Source organism: Trichogramma pretiosum, unplaced genomic scaffold, assembly GCF_000599845.2.
Source record: "Trichogramma pretiosum strain Unisexual culture from Peru unplaced genomic scaffold, Tpre_2.0 scaffold42, whole genome shotgun sequence".
Classification (NCBI taxonomy): domain Eukaryota; kingdom Metazoa; phylum Arthropoda; class Insecta; order Hymenoptera; family Trichogrammatidae; genus Trichogramma; species Trichogramma pretiosum.
In genome coordinates, this window is record NW_019641653.1 from 786,669 (window position 1) to 810,435 (window position 23,767).

The 23,767-nt window shown below is 36.5% G+C and overlaps 3 protein-coding genes across 8 annotated transcripts; 1 reads left to right on the forward strand and 2 right to left on the reverse strand.

The window, feature by feature from the left end:
- Positions 1-975: 975 nt before the first annotated feature.
- Positions 976-6,157, reverse strand: LOC106651854 (protein yellow-like). The gene is made up of 6 exons (XM_014370540.2): positions 5,993-6,157; positions 4,182-4,448; positions 3,887-4,095; positions 3,255-3,462; positions 1,954-2,289; positions 976-1,402 (listed from the first exon to the last, which is right to left on the reverse strand). Exons 2-6 carry the CDS (start codon positions 4,444-4,446, stop codon positions 1,221-1,223), a joined length of 1,200 nt encoding a protein of 399 aa, XP_014226026.1. The 5' UTR covers positions 4,447-4,448; positions 5,993-6,157; the 3' UTR covers positions 976-1,220.
- Positions 6,158-7,977: 1,820 nt separating this feature from the next.
- LOC106651950 (organic cation transporter protein) lies at positions 7,978-14,920 on the reverse strand. Of its 6 annotated transcripts, none has more exons than XM_014370659.2 (10): positions 14,275-14,917; positions 10,801-10,965; positions 10,394-10,725; positions 10,184-10,287; positions 9,926-10,080; positions 9,535-9,845; positions 9,155-9,467; positions 8,911-9,092; positions 8,711-8,847; positions 7,978-8,642 (listed from the first exon to the last, which is right to left on the reverse strand). In XM_014370659.2, the coding sequence occupies exons 2-10, from the start codon at positions 10,826-10,828 to the stop codon at positions 8,585-8,587; spliced, it is 1,620 nt and encodes a 539-aa protein (XP_014226145.1). In that variant the 5' UTR covers positions 10,829-10,965; positions 14,275-14,917; the 3' UTR covers positions 7,978-8,584. The 6 variants fall into 6 exon arrangements, with proteins under 6 accessions (XP_014226145.1, XP_014226148.1, XP_023315863.1 ...); XM_014370662.2 differs by lacking the exon at positions 14,275-14,917 and adding an exon at positions 13,462-13,746; XM_023460095.1 differs by lacking the exon at positions 14,275-14,917 and adding an exon at positions 11,885-12,142.
- A 1,889-nt stretch (positions 14,921-16,809) lies between these two features.
- Positions 16,810-22,475, forward strand: LOC106651813 (mucin-2-like). Its single transcript, XM_023460089.1, has 7 exons — positions 16,810-16,816; positions 16,969-17,106; positions 17,398-18,483; positions 18,601-18,782; positions 18,969-19,170; positions 19,248-22,124; positions 22,327-22,475. The coding sequence occupies exons 1-7, from the start codon at positions 16,810-16,812 to the stop codon at positions 22,473-22,475; spliced, it is 4,641 nt and encodes a 1,546-aa protein (XP_023315857.1).
- Positions 22,476-23,767: the final 1,292 nt, after the last annotated feature.

A 23,767-nucleotide genomic window follows, 5' to 3' on the forward strand; every position in this document is an offset into this window, starting at 1 on the left:
TACAAGAAAAGGGAGATGAAAAAATTACTGGGAGGATCCCGCGAGTGAGTCAATTGTGCAGGCGCTCGTTGCTGTCGGAAGGGAGCCGAAAAAGCGATTTTTGTACCGCACATTGTTAAGCGCCATCGCATCGTACTTACATACCAAACCTATATAAAGAGGGAGTCGCGCTCAGCTTACGACTCGACAGTCGACACTTGTGATACACGAAAAAGATAATAGCTGCCACGCACCGCCTCGAGGGCAACAACTGCGCGAAGAGCCGATGATGATGCTTACTTCTCAGCTTCTTCCTTCTTTCTTTTTGGCTTTGCTCTAGCTCGTATACCCACGGTGTACGTGTATTACGAGAAGTTTAGCGTGCGCGCGGCGCGTGCTTGTGCGTAAAATGCCTCGATGCCCTGTATACGAGCGAAAGCTGCGTCGTCGACGAGCTCCCGTTTTATACTGCACACACACATATACAGCGATGACAGCGATTTCATCGAGTACTACAGCGAAGAAACGTTTTGGATAAATGACTTCGGGGTATTTCGCTAGCAAGCGAAGGGTAGCTAGAAGAGTAGTATATATAGAAGGTACGAGCTTCGCGCCACCGAGGCACGTGCCGATGCTGTACTGCACTGGCGGCGCGGCGCGTCATGCACCTCGGCAGCTCGAGGAGTTTGTTGCGGCGCTTGTTAAAATTTCGAACGGTTATCGACGAGTATATATAGAGGTATCGAGGAGCTGGAGCAGCGCCTGTTCCTGCTGCTGCCTCTCCGGAAAATAGTTACACGATTATATATGACACTTCGGTCCTTTGTAATGAATTAATCGAGCGTCGGTGCACGTCCATGGTGTTACGAAGACGTAATAATCAACGTTGGGAGAACATTTTTCGTGTACTTTCGGTTTTACATCATTAGGATTTTCGCTTGTTAATGAGATTCAGTGACGATGTAAGCTTGCAACAATCAAAAACAAGATTTGAAATTCATGGTTTATAGCAAAATTTTATTTTACTATATCTTTATAACGTATAAAAGCCTTATCACATTTTTAAAAATTAAATTATCATATAATATGTAGTTGAGTAAATTTTCGTTGTGCATCAAATGCTTTACTATATAAAACTAATCAAAATAATCGAAAGAAAAAGTAGTTCATAGCGAATCCAATCGGTGATTCATAATAGTGAAAAAAAATCACAGGAACACTCCATTGTGCAATATTTTATATTAGCAGTGATGAGCGAGCACATCGAGGCTCTGAGTGAACACGGTGTACTTATTATCGTCACCTAGTTCGTTGTACATTAATTTCGGCACGTTGCTCACCATAACGTATAATTTTCTGCTCGACAGATCCACGGCTATGTCATTCGGGAAAGCCATCGTTTCTGCATTCTGATAAATTAGACCTGTGAAAAGAAGAATAAAAATTAAATCGCACCAAATTCTGAATAAAAAGGACGCGTGTAATCGCTCGAGTCGTGCAGTGCAGTAATTGATAATCATAATATTTCATTGGCATTATTTGCATCGAATGCAACAAGAAGCCGACACGAGAAGAGGAGAGAGAGAGAGAGAAACACGCGTATAGCGTTTCCGTTTCACCGGTCAAGTATTGAAAATGCTCATCGTAGTATGCGTGTATGCGTGTATGCGTGTATGCGTCACACATACGCGCGATCATGTTTTGCATCGCAGACGCGCACAAACTGCACCGACAAACTCAATCATTGCCTCGTGTTCGCGCAATCCCTCAAGTTTGTTCGAGCGTGTACCTATATGTAGTACATATATTCGATTCTCGTACAGTGCGCAATAAACTATCTGCCGGAGCACATCTCTCTGAGCAAATACATCCGATAAACGAAAGTATACGCTGATATGAAGACGTCTACTACGCGAGTATGCGTGTACGTACCGTACGTACAATAATAAATAAGAATACGTGTGTAATACTCACTGAATGTCTCCGGACTGAGCGGCTTGTTGATGTTCCAGCAGGCGATGCCGTGACGGTTGATCTGGGCGAAATAAATGATGCCGTTCTTGAGATCCATGGCGGAGGACGTGCCCTGGGTGAGATCACCCTTGACACCCTCGAGCTTGAATAGATTGTAATTTTCCGCCGCGGCGAGGCTCTCGTTTTTCAGCACGTGAGTGGGCACGGAGAATTCGCGGATCGCCGAGAAGGCGTGGAAGTACAGGGTCTTGCTGCCGTCCTCGCGCTTGGGCGACACGGCCATGCCGAACAGGCCATCTGTCCAGTGGAAGTTTATGCCGCTGACGTTGTAGTCACCTGCGAAATATCACCAAAAGACTTCAGAACATGCCGTACGTTCATCGCCGTATATAACAGTGATGTGTTATGTCATTGCAGTATAGAAGAAGAAGAAGAAGAGAGAAGAGAATGAGAAAGAGAGAAGATTATTAATGATGCGGTCTGCTGGTATTTCTGCTGCCGCGAAAGTCTGTCACTGCAGCAGCAGCAGGCAATATATAGCAGTAGCAGCAGCAGCATGATAAGGTCAAATATAATGTAATTTCTCGTGCAAGTGGCCTCGTAATATACTGTATGTACACTTAAAAAGATGGAATTGATGATGGTGAACGCGTCGCGCTGCTGCTCTATTACGAGCTTATACCCGGCATGGTTACGACTTTTATGCGTGCGCTGCGCTTTTATATTTTATATGTATTTTATTATACGTTCGCGCTGATAAGATTTTGACTTAATGAAACTTTCGTAATTCATGCTGCGGTGTCATAATGACACCACGTTGTACCGCGACAAAACACTTTTCTCTGGGGGCAATAATTAATCAAGCTCTATATCTTACATACTGTAGCTTTGTTCTCGGGGACGTTAGAAGTTCATGAATATTCATGAACTAGGTTTGCTAAAAATCGGTAAACGATCGTTAACATTGAGCTTTGATTCGTTTAATTTTTGGCAAAAGTGGTACCTCTTTATTACGAATGAAGTAACACTACTTATATCCATGTGACGTTGTAAAGAACTCCTTGTACAAGATGGTTTTTTTGCGTCACGATACGAAACGGTATATTGAATAATAATAAAAATGAAAGCAGCGAGCGAATACGCCGAGCGAGCAACGATCGAACAAAAGTATAAAAATATTGTAATCCTCTTGGAGGTTTATGTTATATCCGCGCGTGCGCTATCTCGTCGAGTGCATCTCGAAAAATTAGAATATAAAAGCCGATCCGTACTTTGCGGCGCGGCGCAGCAGATATACTTACCGTTCAAGGGATCGAAGTGGAAGTAATTGTGATGGAAACGCCAGGAATTATTTTGCGCCAGGCTGTAAACAACGAGGCCGTAACCACCGAGATCAGATAAGTAAGCGTAGGCGTCATCGCAGGAATCCTTGTCCGCGTCGACGGCGAGGTCGGCGAAGAACGACTCGGCTTTCTGATCCGAATCTTTCAGCGTGTAGGTGAGCAGTATCTGCAAAAAGTTTCAAACGTGCCCTTTTCATGTCAAAACTTTCTTACTCTCTCTCTTTCTGTACGAGCTTTGCATGCTGTACACATAGACGTCTGTACATGCATAGAACGCGTCGTAATGCGTATTATGCGCGCGTGCGGTATATAGCACCATCATCGTTCATCATTTTTAACTGGCACCGTCTAACGCGTATACGATCAAACTTTTTATAGTCTCTACAGATTCATAACATAATCTCTAACTCGTGTATCAATCGTATCGGACGAATATAATGTGTTATTCATGCTGTTACAATCCTTTGTGGCTCGTCTTTTATTGCCCAAGCACAAGAATTATTCAATGCGCGAATCGTAAAATTCGTAATATTCAATCGTCGTTAATTAACGGAATCTTAAATTGTGAGCGAAAAACAAACGTCATTTACTTTGTCCGTGTTGAGATCGATGACAATGAGCCTCGGCGGTCTGACGACTTTGGTATCTCCCAGAATATCTTCGATGCCGGTGTCGACTCCCCAAAGGCGATCGCAGGCGTCGACTCGTATGCGGAAAATACTAACGATTGCGTCATTCTCGGTCGAGTGTAAATCGTTGGCTTCCCAACTTGGATAAGGCGTGAGCTGCGGCGATTTATCTACGGGCGTAATTGATACTTTTAATATTTTAATTTCCGCAAAATTTCAATTTTAAATCGAACACTATTATTCGTATGAATCCTACCAGTGGTTTTTGACATGTCGATGACGTTCAAATTGGAGGCTACTCCTTTTTTCCATCTGGCCACCGTGACAAACATTTTGTCCTTCCATGTAGCAACGCCGACCGGCAAGTTGTTGGCTGGGATGAAATCGCCGCGGCTCGTGTAGGCCTGTCTCATTGATTCATTCGGGAAGTTATAATCGATCTTGTCCCAGGAGTACTGTACTTCGGGCGGGTGACAGCTAACGGCTGCCACCAGGGCCAAAACGAGCATTATCCACCGCATATCTGCAAAATGACAAAAGATCATGATGGGCTCGTACTGCGCCTTTTTCTCTGATGAATGTAATTATTTTAATCTGATATAGTTTGTACGCACACGTGAGCTTGCTTATCGGCACCGATACATTATATAGAATTTTTTTTACATAAGTCACGTGAATGAAATATCATAATGACACCTGCGCATCGAGATTTATATTGTGTTAATTGTATAAAAAATAATTGCATCCGATCGTTTCGCAATGACAATCTTCTTTTCTTTTATTTTTTCTCTCTTTTTCAAAAAATATGAAACTTTTTTTTGCAGTGTGTGTGCATTGGTTTCATGCGTATGTGTACAACAAGATGTATTCATACGATTGCATAAATTTACTATTTATCATGTATCTTGTAAAACATTCGCGTGTTATTATTCACAACCAATTATTTATCATTGACTAGCTGTACCTATATGTGTCGAGTACGAATAAAAAGAGATGTGCGTGATTGTCGCGCGCGAGAGATTCTACACTCGCCATTACTTATGTATTGGTCCTAGAAGTAGGATCTTAGATATCCAATAATTTACAAGGCAGATCGAAGATATCTTTTGCGATTAGTCCTCGGTTTATTATGAATCGTTCCGTCAGACAGCTGACTTTTTTTTCTCCAATACCAATTAACGATCTCAATGAGCAGTTGGCTCTGCATTAAAACCGGCTTCGGCTGTCGATTCGCGCGTGCTCGTCGTTATGGTTGCTTCATCGGCTTTATCGACCGAACGATGAAACTTTTTTTTGTACTGGTGAAAATTATTAAGGACGAGACTGCTGTTTGTTTGTGTACTCGATAATGGAGTCATTATTATTAGGTTTCTGTACATTGGTGGATTTTCATGCGTATACACGAGGCTTTACGTGCTCACGGTGCGCTCGACCGATGCAAACGTGAAATCGGCACAGGCAGAGGCCGCTTAAAATTACATGTATTTTTCTCGTAAATACAGAATTTTTATTAAGAAATAACCTCCAATTAAATTGTTTACCGTGCACTGGTGAAATCAAATTCAAGCACAACGATTAAATTTTGTTTTTCAGAAAGATCGAATTATATATTGTATGAATTTACGTTTAACCTTGAGATACTTCGAAACAAAAAAAAAAGATCTGTAAATGCAAGGTTTATCGTTAAAACTTGTTCATGAGACTTGTTCATAAAAATCATATGGTACAATGTACACGTTAGTTAAACAAAAATTATCGCGCCTTAAATTTACAACAGCTGAGCAATGTTTACTGTAAACCTGTCGCTTCAAACCCATATTTCTACTACCGATGCGAGCCGGGCGTAAATCACACACTCGCAAAAGTAACCGAATCGTTTTACGATTATTGATTCTCTCTCGTGGGTGCGGATATTTTTTTTCGCGCCGAGATGCAAAAATTAACAGAGAAAAATAAATTTGCAGCAGGTGTGCACGCATCAAGTGCTGCGCGAGAATGTGCGTAAAATAATAATAATAATAATAATAATAATAATAAAAAGAAGAAGAATCCACAGGCAGAACTCACCGAATATGTGTGCGTATAAGTGGGTACTGTATGCGTGAAGTAGAAACAACGTTGTGTGTCTGAGTCTCCCGGCGAACGGTATAGCGCCGAATGAAGGCTACACTTGACTGGAGCTCGACTTTATATAGCGCCTACTGTGTCTCTTGTGCCGGCTACACGTGAAGTGCCGAAAGAGATGGAGAGACTTGTCGTATATGTTTCGCTCCTTTTTATACAGGTCGCACGCGTATACACGTACACGCGCGTGGAGCACAGATGTAAATATAATCCTCCGTATAGTTTATCATCTCTTTTTTCGCGAACGCGCGGGTATATCCAACTTGCGCAAATCTCTGCGCACGCGGTTGATGACGACTGCGACGATCGCGCGCACCGAATAAATGTGTTTAGCCGCACTTTCGATTTTATCACTCGGTTGCGGCGATCCTCTATCGCTCACCCGACAAATCGGATGGCAAAGGACCTGCAGTTCTCGTCTGCGGTAGCTGCGCTGCCTGCCGTACATTTGCCGAGGAAGAGAGAGAGAGAATTCACGAGCGAATAGTTCTATACGTTCACCAACCGTTTTGCATCCCACGAGCAATTGAATAATTCATGCTGGATGCTCTTTTGCTGAAGACTGCAACTACAAGTGTATTTGTTTCGCTGTTGCTGCTGCAGCTGCAGAGCTAGAGAGAGAAAGAGAGAGAGAGAGACAGGCAGACAGATAGACAGTACAGTAGGTCCCTGACTTTGTCAATGTATATAGCGAATGCGCGAGACTGTGCAAACCAATGCTGCAGTTGCGTGGATTTTCAATGCAACTCGCGAGTCGAGTTCCTCTGCCATTATGCGACAATGTGCGCTTCGATCGAGCTTTGAATTCTGATTTATTTCTATTTTATTAATTCCTCGCTACATTTTCTTTATAAAATAGAAGCAATTTTCTCCGAAGGTAATTGATTTTGAATAAATTCAACGCTACAGTGACTCGAAAGATGTTTTAATTGAAAATATTTTCATTTTAAGGGAATATAAAATCAAGTTCAAGTTTAATCATTGGAATGTTAATAATTCTCGAGAAGGCAAATTTTTTTCAATATAAAGTTTTTCTTATATCAAACTATATTAATTTTCTACTTTCTCTAATCATAATTAGTTATCTACTTTTATTACACTTTGATCGATGTGCATTTTTTGAGTTATCATCAATTCCAGAACAATCCGGAACCGATCTTTAATTGTTTCTACGAAAAAATAGTTTATTAACAGAGAGACAATATTTATCAAATAATGATTTTCGATAAAATATCTATTATTGTATAATTCAGCTCAAATTTTTAGAGCTCGATAATCTAAGTGAATTAGATCTGAAAAATATCTAAAAAAACTTATTTATATTTTTACTTTCACTTAAAATGACAATAATTAATTGAAGACAAGACGGTGTATTTGTATATTTATTTACAAAAAATGTGTTGAAAATATTTTTAATAATTAATTTCAACTCTTACTTCGAGATATCTTAATATCAAATTTTTAAATAAAAATACTGTTCTCAACTTACAGCGAGTGACATCTGGACGCATTTCAGTACATCTACAGAATACGAAGCAATTATCCAATGGAGAGAAATTACCTTCTGTCGGTATTATAATAATTATCATCGCTCAATATAAAATTTCTTCATTTTTCTCAAAAAAAAGCGAACACTATTTTAATATTTTATTCAACAATTTTCGAAAAAAAATTATGGATGAAAATGATTATGAACAATTTTTCTAAAATTAATATATTTATATAAATAAATAATTCATACAAAGTTGTTGTTGACTTACAGCTCTAACTATAACTCTTTTAATAACAACTTTCTTCAATAGTGAATCCTCTAACATTGAAAATATTTATCTGATATTATTAAAATACCTACAATGTGAAATTTTGATACGGCAGTGCATTTTAAAAAGATGATCAATGAATAATTTATTTACAAAATATCATACAAAATTAAACTTTTTTATCCTATTTTTTCTTTTAAAGAGGTACAGAACTTTTAAAACAATTAAAATATTTGAATATATCGCGTACTTTGGATGTTTTCATTAAATGATTTAACGGAATGTAATTGATTGTTCGTATTTGTACATATGATTTATGACTAGGTTCTTAAAATAAGAAATAACAAAGTTTAATTTTTCTAGTGTAACATAACAAGTAGTTTCTCTAGAAAGTTTTACATTGAGATTCGAAACTATGTTATAGCAAATCTTTTGTCCAACTTCTCAAATATTATCAAAAAAGTAATTGGAACAAAATGTTCTTTTTTCTACGCAACAGGAAAACTCTTAAAAAATCCGTGTTCAAAAGATTGAGCATAAATTATTCTGTACGATCAAACATTATTTAAAAAATTTTAAATGTATACTTTTTTTCCGATACTCATTAAAAGAATAATTATTCTCCTTATACTTTTCATTCATTTAACGCTAATATCCACATTATTGCACTTAAACAGTAGTGTCAAGTATTATATCATTACTGGGCCTTTGGTACTTTTTTGTACAGAGATAAAACTTTTAATATTATTTCCATGCTGTATCTTTTGTTTGAAGTTTAAAAAGCCATCTCAGCTTCATTTAAATCTGTCTCTTCTCCAATATTTTTCTTTTTTCTAAAATATTTTGCAATGAATTAATTTCAAAAGATCTATTTTGCTACTTATGTGGTTTCATAACTTACTTTCCAAAATTTTCTCCATCTTCTAATGTTTCTGGTAATTCGCAACCAGCAGTTTCTGGTAATAAAAAGCAAAGAGCCGCGCCAATGGTTGGCATTACACCAAATATCACTGGAGGAATCCAGGATTGAGTAGCTGCCTAGAATTTTAAAATTCAAATTTAAATACCAAATATTTTTCATTAATCGATTATTTTTCTTACCAATGCAACGACAAAAGGTGCAAGCATCGATCCGATTCGGGCACACATGCTACTAGTACCTACGCCGATATTCCTTACTACCGTAGGAAATAGTTCTCCGGAATACAAGTAAACAGTCGTAAATGCGACTGACATACCGACAATACCAAAGCAAGCAAAAATCATTTTTAACCATTGCATTTCTAGAAAAAAATTACATCATGAAATTGTTTACAAGTGATAGCCAAAAATTTATCAATCGTACCTGCTGGAACACATATAATTAAAAAACTAGCAACTCCAGTCATAAGGTTGCTAATAATAAGCGTTATCCTTCTTCCCAAAGCGTTCATGGTCCACCATGCAACAAAATTTCCAGGAACTTGAATTATTCCTGATACAGCGAAATTAATAAAAATGTTTCCTTGCACATGACCTATGTATTGAGACATTCCAAATAAACCCATTCCACAGACTGTCCAATTGAAGAATATTGATAGCGATTTCATTCTCATGTTGGGTGTACGGAAAAGATCCAAAATAGATGGCTTCCCATCAAATTCTGTTCTCTTCGATTTCTTTAGTATGGAAATAAAAAAATTAGCAATAGATCAACTATGTAAAAGTATCAAAAGTGTAGAGTACCTGATGTAAACAATGTTGCCGGACAATATCCGGTATATCTTTATCATCCAATTTATTGAATTTAGCAGCACTTCGAAGTACTTTACAAGCAGCTTTTTGTTTACCCATAGCCAAGAGCCACCTGGGTGACTCTGGAACGATCCACCAATAACCAAGTAATACTACAGATGGTAAAGTTATTGCTAATTGTAAGTGTTGCCAGTTTCTAAACCAATATGCCAAACCCGCTAAGGACATATGCCCTAAACTGTAGGGTATTTGATAGAGTATCGTTATGGCAGCTCTCCAATTTTTACCAACGATTTCCATGCCTATTTAATGGTAATTATAAAAAAATTGAACCAAGAGTCTTTTAATTCTAATTATTTTCTGATAAAAAAGAAATACTCACATATGACATAACTAGTAACCATTGTACCAGCAGTTGCGACGGCACTAATAAATTTCATAAATAAAAATGCTGAAAACCAGGGAACAATGGCACATCCAATGCCCGATATCAATTGTAATAAAATTGCTATCATTAAAGGAATTTTCCTTCCAAATCTGTAATCAAATCAAAAATGTCAAATTTCAGCTTAGCCTGTTACGGTAATCAATTCAATAATAAAATATTCGATAAAAAGAAAAATGTGAAAAAATAACGTGCCTATCTGAGAAATATCCAAAGGAAACGCTTCCAAGTAAAATGCCAAACATAAGAATTGATTGCTGCACATTTGCGTAATTATCACGAGAGCAAACAAGATCCCACTATATAAAATAGAATGAAAATTGTAATAAAAATTAAGTTTTGATGCAACTCGAAGAGTCAAGCTATAAAAAGTCAATTTAAAAAAAAACGTGAATATTGCCTTACTTGAGATATTATAGTTTTAGGGAATACAGATGTATCAAACTTCCATTCAGAACATTCTACGATACTGCCGTTGACCTCTGCACGACACTGGTCCGTGCTATTCATGAAGCTTGGCATTGTGCAATTATATCCCTGTTTCGGTGCCATGAAGACAATAGCCAATTGATGCCAGGCCACAGGAAACTTGATGAGCGATATTGCTGTGCATATCAGTATTTGCCATCTTCCAAGAAAACCCATAGCTTGCTGTACAGCATCGCCATCGTCTTTTTGGATATATTCACCCGTGCCGTTACTTTTTCCATTGCTGATATTATTTTTGCCGTTTACCTCTAATTAAAATGAAAATAATACATCAACACATGTTTAAAGTAAGTCAGATTCAAATGCGTATTTAATTAGCGTACCATGTTCGTCAATTTGAAAATTCTTCATCACACTTTTTGAATGCCTTAGTTGTCACAAGGGATAATGTATGCACAGAAATCAATTTTTTCAAATAAAATCCTGATTTGAAAATCCAAGAGACTGGATGTTTATGTAGAAAAGAGATGTACTCATAAATTTTACACCTAAAATGAATGTATCTATTTATTATGGATAGATTCAAGTACGTATTAAGACTGATTAAATAATTTGGGTTAGCTAGATTTTAGTAGTCTTTTTTAACATCATTGCGGTATGATTTTATAAAATCGGTATCTTATCATTTGAGATTTTTGATCATCCAGATAAAAAGATATATTTGCCTTTCGCGATTCGTACACATGATTGTTAGTTCGCAAAGGAGAAATGTAAGATTTAAGCATATTTCAAAAGTGTATCTTAGATGTATATCTGCAGATTAAAGTTGCAAATGAGAAAGTAGAAAAATCATTCAAAATCACTTTTGCTCGCATGCGATCATAAAATTTTAAAGAAATTAAAAATTTCAATACCCAACTTCTTTCTACCTTTCAATCGACAACAAATGAAATATCATTCAATATAACTTAAGCATAGTTGACAGTTGCATGTGAAAAACGCATGAACACTAATATTACGCCACTGTCAAACGAAGAATAGAATTTTTCATAGAAATAACTATGTTATGATATTAATTGAAATCCATGTAGCTAGAAGATAAAAAATGTTTTTCAAATTTGTAAAGCATTCTAATTATTTAGTTCCGTAAAATCGTACAAGTTTTTAATTACTATAGTAATAAGTGAGCAAACAAGAGAACGTTATATGTACAAAAAACGTATTTGATTCAGAAACAAGAAAAAAATTTTATCACGATGATATTCTTCAATGCGTTAATATTTTTAATAAAAATAATTGAGTGATTTGTGGAAACCATTTTTTCCGAGCTTAACGTTTTCAATCAATCATTCGACACATACACCAAAGAAATAATAACAAAACTAACACTGATAACAATGTGATCAAATACAACAAAGCTCGAAAAAGGTCGCACATACGTCTGATACATTGATACTTTAAACGCACAGGGAAAGTCAATCACTTGAACGAATTATTAAGTTCGAATTTTGTGCAAAAAAAGTCTCATTCGCCGTATCTCAAACACAAGACGACTAAAAATTTGTCTTGACGAAACTAACTCGTGATAGATATCGCTGTCACACGCAGATACATCGTGTGTTTATATTATCGCACGCGGTTAACACGACGCGCGCGCAAAATCTTCGAGAATTCATCGTGTATTCGGGCTTCGTTTCGAGTATGTAATGCAGAACATCATGTATATTGTAAACTATATATGTATGTGTATACCAACACAATAACAGAAAGCGCACATTTACAATAGGAAAATTGGCATGGATTCCAAACGGACTGATTTGCATGTGTGAGTGTATGTGCGTGAAATATCATAGAGCTGCGTACGAGAGCGCGCGTCGATCTCGACCTTGGTGCAAACCGATGCGGCGACGACGCGACGACGACGACGAAATGCGTTTCTACGCGTGTTCTTTTTTTGAAATATCTGTGCTCTCGCGCTTGCTCGCGATATCGTACGTGTGTGCCGTAGTGTAACAACGACGCACAGGCACTCGAGAGACTTTTATTGCTGCGCGCGATGGAATCGCAGACGTGCGAGTTTTTCTGGTTATAATCTAGTTTTTCTCTTTTTTTTTCGTTCAATCGAATAACGCGATCTGCAAGATCAGGAAGTCCGACGTTTCCGGCGCGATCTTTTGTTGCTAATATACAGCGAGTTGAAGTTCGTGCATTGTTGTTGAAGCTTATACGGCCCGAACTCATCATCGTGTATATTATATACGATGAAGTGCCATTAAGAGGATTTTAATGCAATTATCTCGCGCGTGTGGCAGCGGATGCAGCGGACGCGTCGTTTCAATGCATCTTAATAAGACGCATGCGATTCAACGCTGCATAGGCGGCGCGGGCATGATTTGTTTCGGACATTGCATCATGCAGAAAAGTTTGAAAAGAAAACTTTGCTCGCGCAGATCTCGTTGACGATTATGCGATCGTATATTTGACCATATTTTACAGACTGTGACGACAGGTACCGCGTTTGCGATATAAATCTTCCGTAGATACTCTCATGGCGATTGTCGTTAAATGCTAATGTCTCTAACGCTCTTAAAAAGCGACAGTAAAATAGACAATAATACCATTATGTCATATTCTCAGAAGATTATTGAACGGGGCATTATTCTTTGACTCGACTAATTTGGTAAAGTCTTTGCCCCAAAGTCTGCACAACAATGAACGAAAAAATAATTTATTCAGTCAGACGCGTCGCTTTTTTTGTCTGCAAGCAATGTGCTAAATAATTAGATATTCCGGCTAGTTTGCAAAACGTGTGCGTAAATCATTGATGATCGCGTAAATGAGCTGTCGCGAATTTCGTACTTCATGTCGTATTAAAATCATCGGCACCGAGTAAAAAGATTATTGTGTGTTTTGAGAGAATGTCACCGTTACACTAATCTTGATCAAATGATCTAACACACCGAGAAATTATGCGGCCTATACCAGTATGAAATAATTTGAACTAGTTTGTAATGAATAATAAAATAATTTATTAAGTTTCTTACAACAAGTTCCTCTTCAGATAGTGGAGATTGAACGTGTCGTGCACTCATTGTGTCTTATCACGCGTTATTTTAAAGTGCAGTTTCGAATTATTTATAGTAGCTCATTGTTTTGATCCTCGAATCGTGGTTCAATGAACAATTGAATTTCCACCAAATTTTTAATGCATAACATTTACACATAATAGAATAATTAATTTGTTGAAACTTTATATAAAGCTAGGGGCTCGTCCAAACAAAAGTCATTGATTATTTCTGTATCGATTTAACACAATTTTAATATAAATTTCTATATCAATAATAATACTTTTTTTTAATTTTATTTAGTCGTAAAACTAAAGTCTTGAAGAGAAAATGATGAGGTAAAACCATGAGTGTTTTGTTCATTACGAGTACTCAAAAGTGAACTGTGTATAAAATTCTTTCTCTTACAGAAATCAATATGTTTAAGCATATTATAAAGCTTTCATGGACACACAAGCGAAAGTTGCGATTGCATGTATATTGATGAAAAAAACAATAGCGTTTTTCTCGGTATATTCTTTTCTTTTTTTAATGAAAAATAAATAGAATCAAAGATTGAAATCGATCCATGTTATTGAGATCTTATCATAATAACATGAGAGTTCAAATTTTTGTACATATAGCTTCAATGATTAGCAATGAAGAAGAATCACAAATTTATCGCAGGTGCGATCATCAACTCAGTCCATAAAATGCAGTACACCACACAAAAGCAGAAGGCTTCAAAATTGACCCATTGATCGATGGAAAATGGGCAACATAATAACGTATTTAACAGCAATACTCTCTCACCTCGGAAAGTTTTCTTTCAAGGCCAACGACTGCCTTTATTCAAATTGTCGTCGTCTGTTCGCTGACCTCCGGAAGTTGTCGTCTGGAAACCGATTTTCACTAAAACTGACAATACTACAATATATATTACTCACAGATGAAACGCCGAATGCGTCTCTTGTACAAAAATCGGTAACTTATTTAAGCTTTCTGATCGTTTATCGTTCGATACTTGATATTTTTATAGTCATATATGAGTACTTAATAATTTATCTGTATTAATTGATAAATCAAACTCAGGGATGTTCGTGAGCTCCGATAATTACTTTGAGTAATTTTTATTTTCTAAAATTAAATGTACTTTTCTTCTTTCGCGGTTGCTCACTTTCAATCTCTTTAGCTCCAATGTGTCGGATATCAATCGTCACTTTTACGTATTAATTGTCACTTATAATTTTTCACAATTCCACATCACCCGAATTAGTGTAAAAAATCGTTTTATTCGTGACTGCGGGGCAGCAATTATTAAAAATTCGAGATTGAATTCAGAATTGCAAAAGGCAAATAGATCTCGTTAAAAGTGTCGTTTTTGCAACGCCAGTTTAGTCGGCTGATGTGATCTAGTCATACACGCGCGCGCGTGTAAAAGCGTGCTCCGCCAGACCGTATTCCATCCCGCGCGGCGCAGCACACGAATACGTACATTGCTGTACGTGTTTGCCAAAGGAAGGAGAAGGTGTGTACATAGATGGATGTGTATATGTATAACATAGCCAATGCTCGTGGACTTGGAGTTCTTATATAGTTCTCCTTTACATACATACGTATACATATGTATACGTATATATATATTGCACAGAGACGCAATGCAACAAACGCGAACAATAACACTTTCGATGTGTGTGCATGCCTTCTGTTTGGCGAGTGGAAAAACCTGACGCATTACAATGAATAACGAAAAACTAATACTGTCAATTCACATGATCGTCGAGCTGCAGCCGTGCGGCGCGTACAAGTGGTCAAATCACATAATACAGTTGATTAATCAAACTTAAAAATAGTTGCTCAATTTTAAACGGTTACACGGCGTCGATAGAAGTTGTTTGTATACGCGCGCATGTACTCGCCGAAAACGTTTAACGAGTCCGCAACATTTGTATGTCTATACGAATGCGTTGCAATGCGTACACGAATGTGCGTGTACACTTAAATAATAATTGTTCCTCTCTCAGTAAAACGCCGAGCGAAATAATTATTTTGCAATTTGCTCGCGGAAAGCGGAGCGTAATTAGTGTGCATCATCGATTCAATTTCTTATACGGAAGCAGCGTAGATATCTCTCTCTTACGAGGCCACTTGTACGTTTTTGATCGTGTCACAAGATGAACGAAAGAGGTTGTATTTTTTTTCGATTGTTTTTATTTTTGCACGATCGTGCGGGGAAGAACGATTGGATTCCAAAGTGCGACAAACGTGAACTTTAATTTCGATTTCGGAAAATATTATCACAAATAGCAGATGCGCGCATGTTAAACAACGTATAAGTATTACCGGAAAATCGTATCAATTGAAAAGTATTTAATGGTAAGCTGAAGTGCGGAGATTCAAAAATGTGAAAACTTTCATTATTGGCGCTTTACCTCTGTAAATGTTTATACTTTTAAAATAGATCTACTTTGTATATCCTAATAAAATATTATAAAATACTTTAATTAAATATAATACTTCAATTCGAATAAGTATTTTTTTTTATTTTTCGTATAATCCTATTGTTTTCATCATTGTTTCCGAATTAATATTGTACATAAAGAAAGACTAGGACTCAAATGAATTTCGTTGAGGGGAAAAGTTAACAGATCAATCATCAAGAAATCAAAACGACGCAGCAACCTACTTGGGATGTTATATTAAACATTAATAAATGCTTCGAGTAATATTCCGATTGATCTACGTAATAGCCCCTTGCGAAGAAGTGTATTACATTACGAAATCGAGATTCAAGAGACGCCACTTCAATACTTAATGACGTTAAATTTTTTATATTCATAATTTTAAAATCAAAAAATTGTTTTAAAATCAATTTAAACTGATTAAAATTTAACTGACAAGTATTCTTTTATGCATTTGTGAAAATATCAAATATATATTGCATCATTTCGCACAAAATACTTATTCCCATAACCATTTTTACTTCATGGGTATTATTTCAATGAGTGGATATAAATATTACTAGTTTTTGAACAAAAAAAAAATTGTCATCCTTTATTCGATGAAAAAAGTTACTTTGTTTATTTTACTATGATAGCTGCTTAATAAATTTTAACGATTAAGTATAACACCACCAAAAATTATGATATAAATCTCGATCATTTTCATATGTAAGAGTATTACAATTGTAATTACAATTGTATACTTTTAAGCCTTTCAACTTACAAATAATACCAGCACAACTGTAACAATATTTCCGTGAATTTTCATCGTATAAAGTAACTGCAATTTCTTTGACATCGGAGTATTTCTTGAGCAAGTGAAAATTTCAAGCTTGCATTCTACATTATGCGAGGTAAAGGATCGAACATACAATTATTTAATGAATTTTTATTTACTAAATACAAATATTGTTTTGTATTTATTTTGTTACATTTTATGTTTTTAAATCTTACTTTTATTTTGTACGCAATGATTATTACAAACTAATTTTTTTTTTAATTTCAGCTGTGACTGCTATAATTTTATTCATACCAGTTATCTGTGTCTCGACGGAAAATTATCATAAATCAGAATGGAACAAACGACGATCGTCAAGTAATTTTTTTGATGATGGAAGTCTTAACTCTGAACAATTTCATTCAGGTTGGTGGCAAAATAATTTCAATAAACGTGACAGATTGGGAACATTAGACGATAAAAATGAATTACGTTGGATAAATAATAGAAACAATCATCACCGTACATTTAAAAATCAACATAATTCGCACAATATATTATCCTCTTCACCTGACCGCACTTTACATTCAATAATAGATGATCGAAAATGGCTAAAACAAATCAATCCCAATCAGTGGCATCGTAATGAAAGACATCTTTCTTCTAGTCATGATATATTTCGTTTTCCTCGATTAAATTCGCATTCAATTTTTGCAGATTCATCTGTGGGGTCTAAAGATATTAAAATTAACAGACCTTTCTGGCATAACGAATTTAAAGATAATTTAGACTTTAGTTCATGGAAAACTGGCGAAAAGCATAGAGTCACTCGACATGCTAATAAAGTACTGATTGATTCTTCAGCTAGTAGTGAAAGTTTAGCATCTTCGAATGTTTGGGCATCAGGTATAGATAATATTCCTTCAAAATCAAAACTTGCTTCGCATCAAACTCATAATTGGATTCAGGGCTCTAACCATGGAATAAATCCTAACAATAAGGCGTTGACCTCTTCAAGCTCTTGGGCTATTAGTAATAACATTTCTCCTGCATCAAAACTCTCCGTAGATCATTCCCAAAAGTGGCTAGAGAATACCAAGCCCAATTTAAATTTAAACTTAGAAAATATAATTGGACACGATTCTCTTACCAGTAATCAAAAGAAAAATTTAAATATCATTGAGCCAAATACTAAGGTGTTATCTTCTTCACATTCTTGGGCAATTAGTGATGTTCAATCACCTCCAATACCAAAACTGCCCGTAGATCATTCCCATCGCTGGACTGAAAGTTCCAAGGATAATTCTAATTTGAATTTAAATTTGAATTTGAATAATAATCATAAAAAAATTCCAAGTATTGAAATTCTAAACAATGATGACTGGATTTCTTCGAATTCATGGGCCATTAGTGACAGAGACATTATTGCTGAATCATTACTGGATAATGATAATAATCTGCAAAAGAATAATATTAAGACACCCTGGTTACCTCTAAATATTGCTAATATAAAGGATGCTACTTCTATAATGGATATCATTAACAAAAAACAACCATCTGATTTATCAACATTAGATTCAAGTAAAAAAAGTGATTGGGATTTAAATCTTTTGAATGAAATTTCTGATGAACATGAACTTTGGACAAATGAACCTATAAAGTGGAAAGAAATAACAAATATGCCTGATATACCAGATCTAAATGAGGGGGTTGAAATTAATAAATTACAAGACTTGGACTTGAACATATGGAATCAAATTGGAAGTTCTACTTTAAATGTAGATCAAGGAAGTGATCTCAGCAGTAGCAAAAATATTATTGACTCTAATAAAATATTAGATCTTTTAAACAAAAAACAACACTGGAACGACGAACAAATATCCATTAAATGGAATCAAAATAATAAACATTTACCGTTAGATTTAGGTCATATAAATGTCCGAGAATCTTCATTACAATTAGATGATGACCTTAACATTAATAATCATTCTACGCTCGAAGATTTGAAAATCGTTAAGTTACTAAATGAACTCAATAAGTCTAAAAACATTCATGAAATAGTTTCAATTAAAGATATACCAAATTTAGATATATCAAAAATCGTACGAGAAACACAAATAGAAAATTGGAAACAATTTAAAATAATAGCAGAAATTATTATTATTGAAAATAGAAAAACTATGAGAATTTCGATTTCTGAATTAATTGCAAATAATACTAACACGAATGAAATCAACGTTTATGAATGTCGAAAAAAACTATTGATTCATTACCTTATTATCAAAAAGAAAGTTGTCCAGAGAATAAGGTTCTGCGATCATCAGTGTAGAAATGGTTTAAGACATCTCAGAGGAAATGAACAGGAATATGATGAACAATGTTTAAGACAAGTTAAAAAAGAGTTGGATGATATCATTGCACATTTCAAGGACAAAATTGAGTCGATTACAAAAACCTGTGAAGTAATTCAAAGTACTAGTACGACTTCAGGTACGTGTGAAGTAATTTATAAAAATATAATAAGAAATCGACATAATAAAGTAGTTTTAATACGATTATCACAATAGGTACAACTCAAAAAATTGAGACAACATCCATCGAAGAAAACACAACTCCTAGTATTCATACAACATCAGGAGGAAATACTGATAGGACTTCAACTGACATGGATCAGACTACGCAAACTACAACAGAAGCGGTGACTACATCCAGTACAATCCCAGATGATAATTTAACCACAAATAGTATAACAGAGTCTCCAATAACACCTACAACTAACGAACCGACTGAAACATCAGTAACGGCTTCAGAGTTTACTACTCCTTCTGAGGGATCTTCAACGAACGACAAGACCGATATGACAACAAGCGGCCCTACTAATACTACACCATTTGATGTCACGGGCACGACGCCAAGCTTCACAACAAATACAACACCAAGTGATACCACCGATACAACATCTAGTGTGACTGGTATAACTGAAACTCCCGATGAAGGGACGACGACAAGTAGTGATATAACTGGCTCACCAACACCAACAATTACAGGCGAGCCGACGAATCCAACAGTGACTGCATCAGACGCTACAACCCCTTCTACTGAACCTACAACTTCTGGTGAAAATACAGACACTACTCCGTCTATTACTTCATCAACATCAGGTGGTAACACTGACACTACTCCGTCAGTAACAACATCCACATCTGATGGCAATACAGATCCAAATACAAGTAATACTACACCAAGTGTAACAGACTCGACAGTGACACCCGATGGAGGATCAACGACTAGTAGTGAAAATACTACGCCATCGCCAACGAACCCATCAGTCTCTACTCCAGAAACTACAACTCCATCGACTGGTTCGTCTCCCAGTGACTCTACAGACACGACTGAATGTATCGAAGATACAACTCCTTCTGGTACCCCATCAACTTCTGGTGGAAATACAGACACTACTCCTGCTGGTACCCCATCAACTTCTGGTGGAAATACAGACACTACTCCAACGGGCCCATCATCGACGTCTGGTGGTAACACAGATCCAAATACAAGTAACACTACACCCAGTGTAACAGGCTCGACTGGGACCCCCGATGGAGGATCAACGACTAGTAGTGAAAATACTACGCCATCGCCAACGAACCCATCAGTCTCTACTCCGGAAACAACAACTCCATCGACTGGTTCGTCTCCCAGTGACACTACAGATACGACTGAATGTATCGAAGATACAACTCCGTCTGGTACAACATCAACTTCTGGTGGAAATACAGACACTACTCCTGCTGGTACCCCATCAACTTCTGGTGGTAATACAGACACTACTCCAACGGGCCCATCATCGACGTCTGGTGGTAACACAGATCAAAATACAAGTAACACTACACCCAGTGTAACAGGCTCGACTGTGACCCCCGATGGAGGATCAACGACTAATAGTGAAAATACTACGCCATCGCCAACGAACCCATCAGTCTCTACTCCGGAAACAACAACTCCATCGACTGGTTCGTCTCCTAGTGAAACTACAGATACGACTGAATGTATCGAAGATACAACTCCGTCTGGTACCCCATCAACTTCTGGTGGAAATACAGACACTACTCCTACTGGTACCCCATCAACTTCTGGTGGTAATACAGACACTACTCCAACGGGCCCATCATCGACGTCTGGTGGTAACACAGATCCAAATACAAGTAACACTACACCCAGTGTAACAGGCTCGACTGTGACCCCCGATGGAGGATCAACGACTAGTAGTGAAAATACTACGCCATCGCCAACGAACCCATCAGTCTCTACTCCGGAAACAACAACTCCATCGACGGGTTCGTCTCCCAGTGACACTACAGATACGACTGAATGTATCGAAGATACAACTCCGTCTGGTACCCCATCAACTTCTGGTGGAAACACTGATACTACACCTTCTGGTACCCCATCAACTTCTGGTGGTAATACAGACACTACTCCAACGGGCCCATCATCGACGTCTGGTGGTAACACAGATCCAAATACAAGTAACACTACACCCAGTGTAACAGGCTCGACTGTGACACCCGATGGAGGATCAACGACTAGTGGTGAAAATACTACGCCATCGCCAACGAACCCATCAGTCTCTACTCCGGAAACAACAACTCCATCGACTGGTTCGTCTCCCAGTGACTCTACAGACACGACTGAATGTATCGAAGATACAACTCCTTCTGGTACCCCATCAACTTCTGGTGGTAATACAGACACCACTCCAACGGGCCCATCATCGACGTCTGGTGGTAACACAGATCCAAATACAAGTAACACTACACCCAGTGTAACAGGCTCGACTGTGACCTCCGATGGAGGATCAACGACTAGTAGTGAAAATACCACACCTGCTCCAACACCATCGTTTACCACCCCAGCAGTGACTAATCCGGAAAATACGACGCCTTCTGGTGGTTCTTCTCCTAGCGAAGCTACAGACACAACTGAATGCATTGAAGATACCACTCCTTCGGGTACCCTATCAACTTCTGGTGGAATCACTGACACTACACCTTCTGGTACACCATCAACTTCAGGTGGAAATACAGACACTACACCGAATGTAACAGGATCTACTGTGACATCCGATGGTGGTTCAACAACTGGTAGTGAAAATACTACGCCATCGTCGACAAACCCATCAGTCACTACTTCCGGAACCACAACTCCTTCGACTGGTTCTTCTCCCAGTGATGCTACAGATACAACTGAATGCATCGAAGAAACACCTTCAACTCCCGGTGATAATTCCAATACCACACCTCCAAGTTCAAACGACGCAACTTCAAGTGTAACACAAACAAGTGTTACTCCAGACGGGGGTGCAACAACATCTAGTGCTAGTGTAACAGTTCCAAATGGTGGCACTTCAACAATCAGTGATAATACATCATCTTCTACTAATATTTGTAAGCTTTATTCATTTTTTGTCAAATCTTAAGTTTTTTCAGTACTTGGAGCGGTGACAACCCATTTTCATTATGCAAATGAATAATTTTAGGATGTGAGGGGATTGACCTCTCTTAAAACCACTGCTCATTAGCGAACATGTACTCATTTCTGGTCAATTACTAAATAGGTAATTGCTATATATCTTATTGCGTGTTTCAGTGACAACTGTTTCTACTTCAACTGCCACGCCTGATATCAATGGTAATACCACCGAATGTGTTGAAGAAGCAGATGCAACAACAGAACGAAATAGTTCTGGCCAATCCCCTGGTTTAGTTGGTGGATTATTGCAGGGTTTAACTGGGTAATCAATCTCTAAAGACGATTCGACTTTAATGGCGATTATCTCTAGACGAGTCGATTTAAATAGTTTTATTATATAGAAGTAGTATCTAATAAATTGAATTTTTAAAAAATGGTCATTTATTTAATGATAATTTTTTTATTCCTTACATACCCTACCAATTGCCTATGGCATGAGATCAAACAGCATCGAATGATCTTGTTCTACACATTCATAATAAGAACGGAAAGTCCAACAGAGATTTTTTTCAAACCGTTTGCGACCAATAAGCCCAACTGAGATTTTTATCGACCGTACTTGCGAAAAGTATCACACAACAAGTAATATGGCATTAAAAAACCTTATTCAAAAAGTTTAAAAAAAAATTCCATTACTCAAATTTTGTCAAAAAAAACTTGTAAAAAAATTTAATTGAATAAAAGCTTTCACTAATTTGAAATACGATTATTGTTTTTTAGTTTTTTTTCAATAGATTCGTAAGTAAGATTTTTTTCTGAACTTTTTTGAATGAATTTTTTTTAGTTCAATATATCTCATAAGATTTTCTTAAATAACTAATTTTTTAGAAAAATATTTTTATGGACATTTTGTTCACCGTAAGTTTTTAACCGGGTACTAAAAATAGATTGTTTGTGTTATCCCAAAATGATGTTGGCGATCTACGAACTAACCGATTGTATCTGAAAATTTAAAAAGAAATGTTAAACCATTACCTAATTCAATTAAGACTAAATTGCTAACTAGAATATTGCACCCGTTCAATTGTTGAATGACATTTCGAAAACGTAAAAATCTGTAAAATTGTTATAAAATGTAACATTTTAAAATATTTACGCATTTTTTAATTATTTTATAAATCATCTTATGAATTTTGCATTTTCATTATTATTTCATTTTTTCAGGAAAAATAAAATAATTGTAAGTTGGATTAAATTATTTTAATTAAAATAATGCGTTATTTCACTAAAAATGAAGGCTAAAAACGAATCAAATTCATACTATTTATTACAATTCACATCGTTATATGTACAACATCTGAAACTTTTTTCTGTTGAGGTGACTATATTATTTTAAAAAGACTTCTAAGTTTCGGTTCAAAAAATGTTTTTAAACCTTTCTTCTGAGACATCTATGTAATATATTTCTTAAAGACTTTATAGAGTTTATCATTAAGTATAAGTCTAGAGAATCGAATTTTAAATTAAACTTAACAATAACATTGGAGGTTCTTTGAAAAACTTGAAACATGTGAAATATAGGAAATATTAACTATTTTTCTCTCGTCCTAATGCTAAT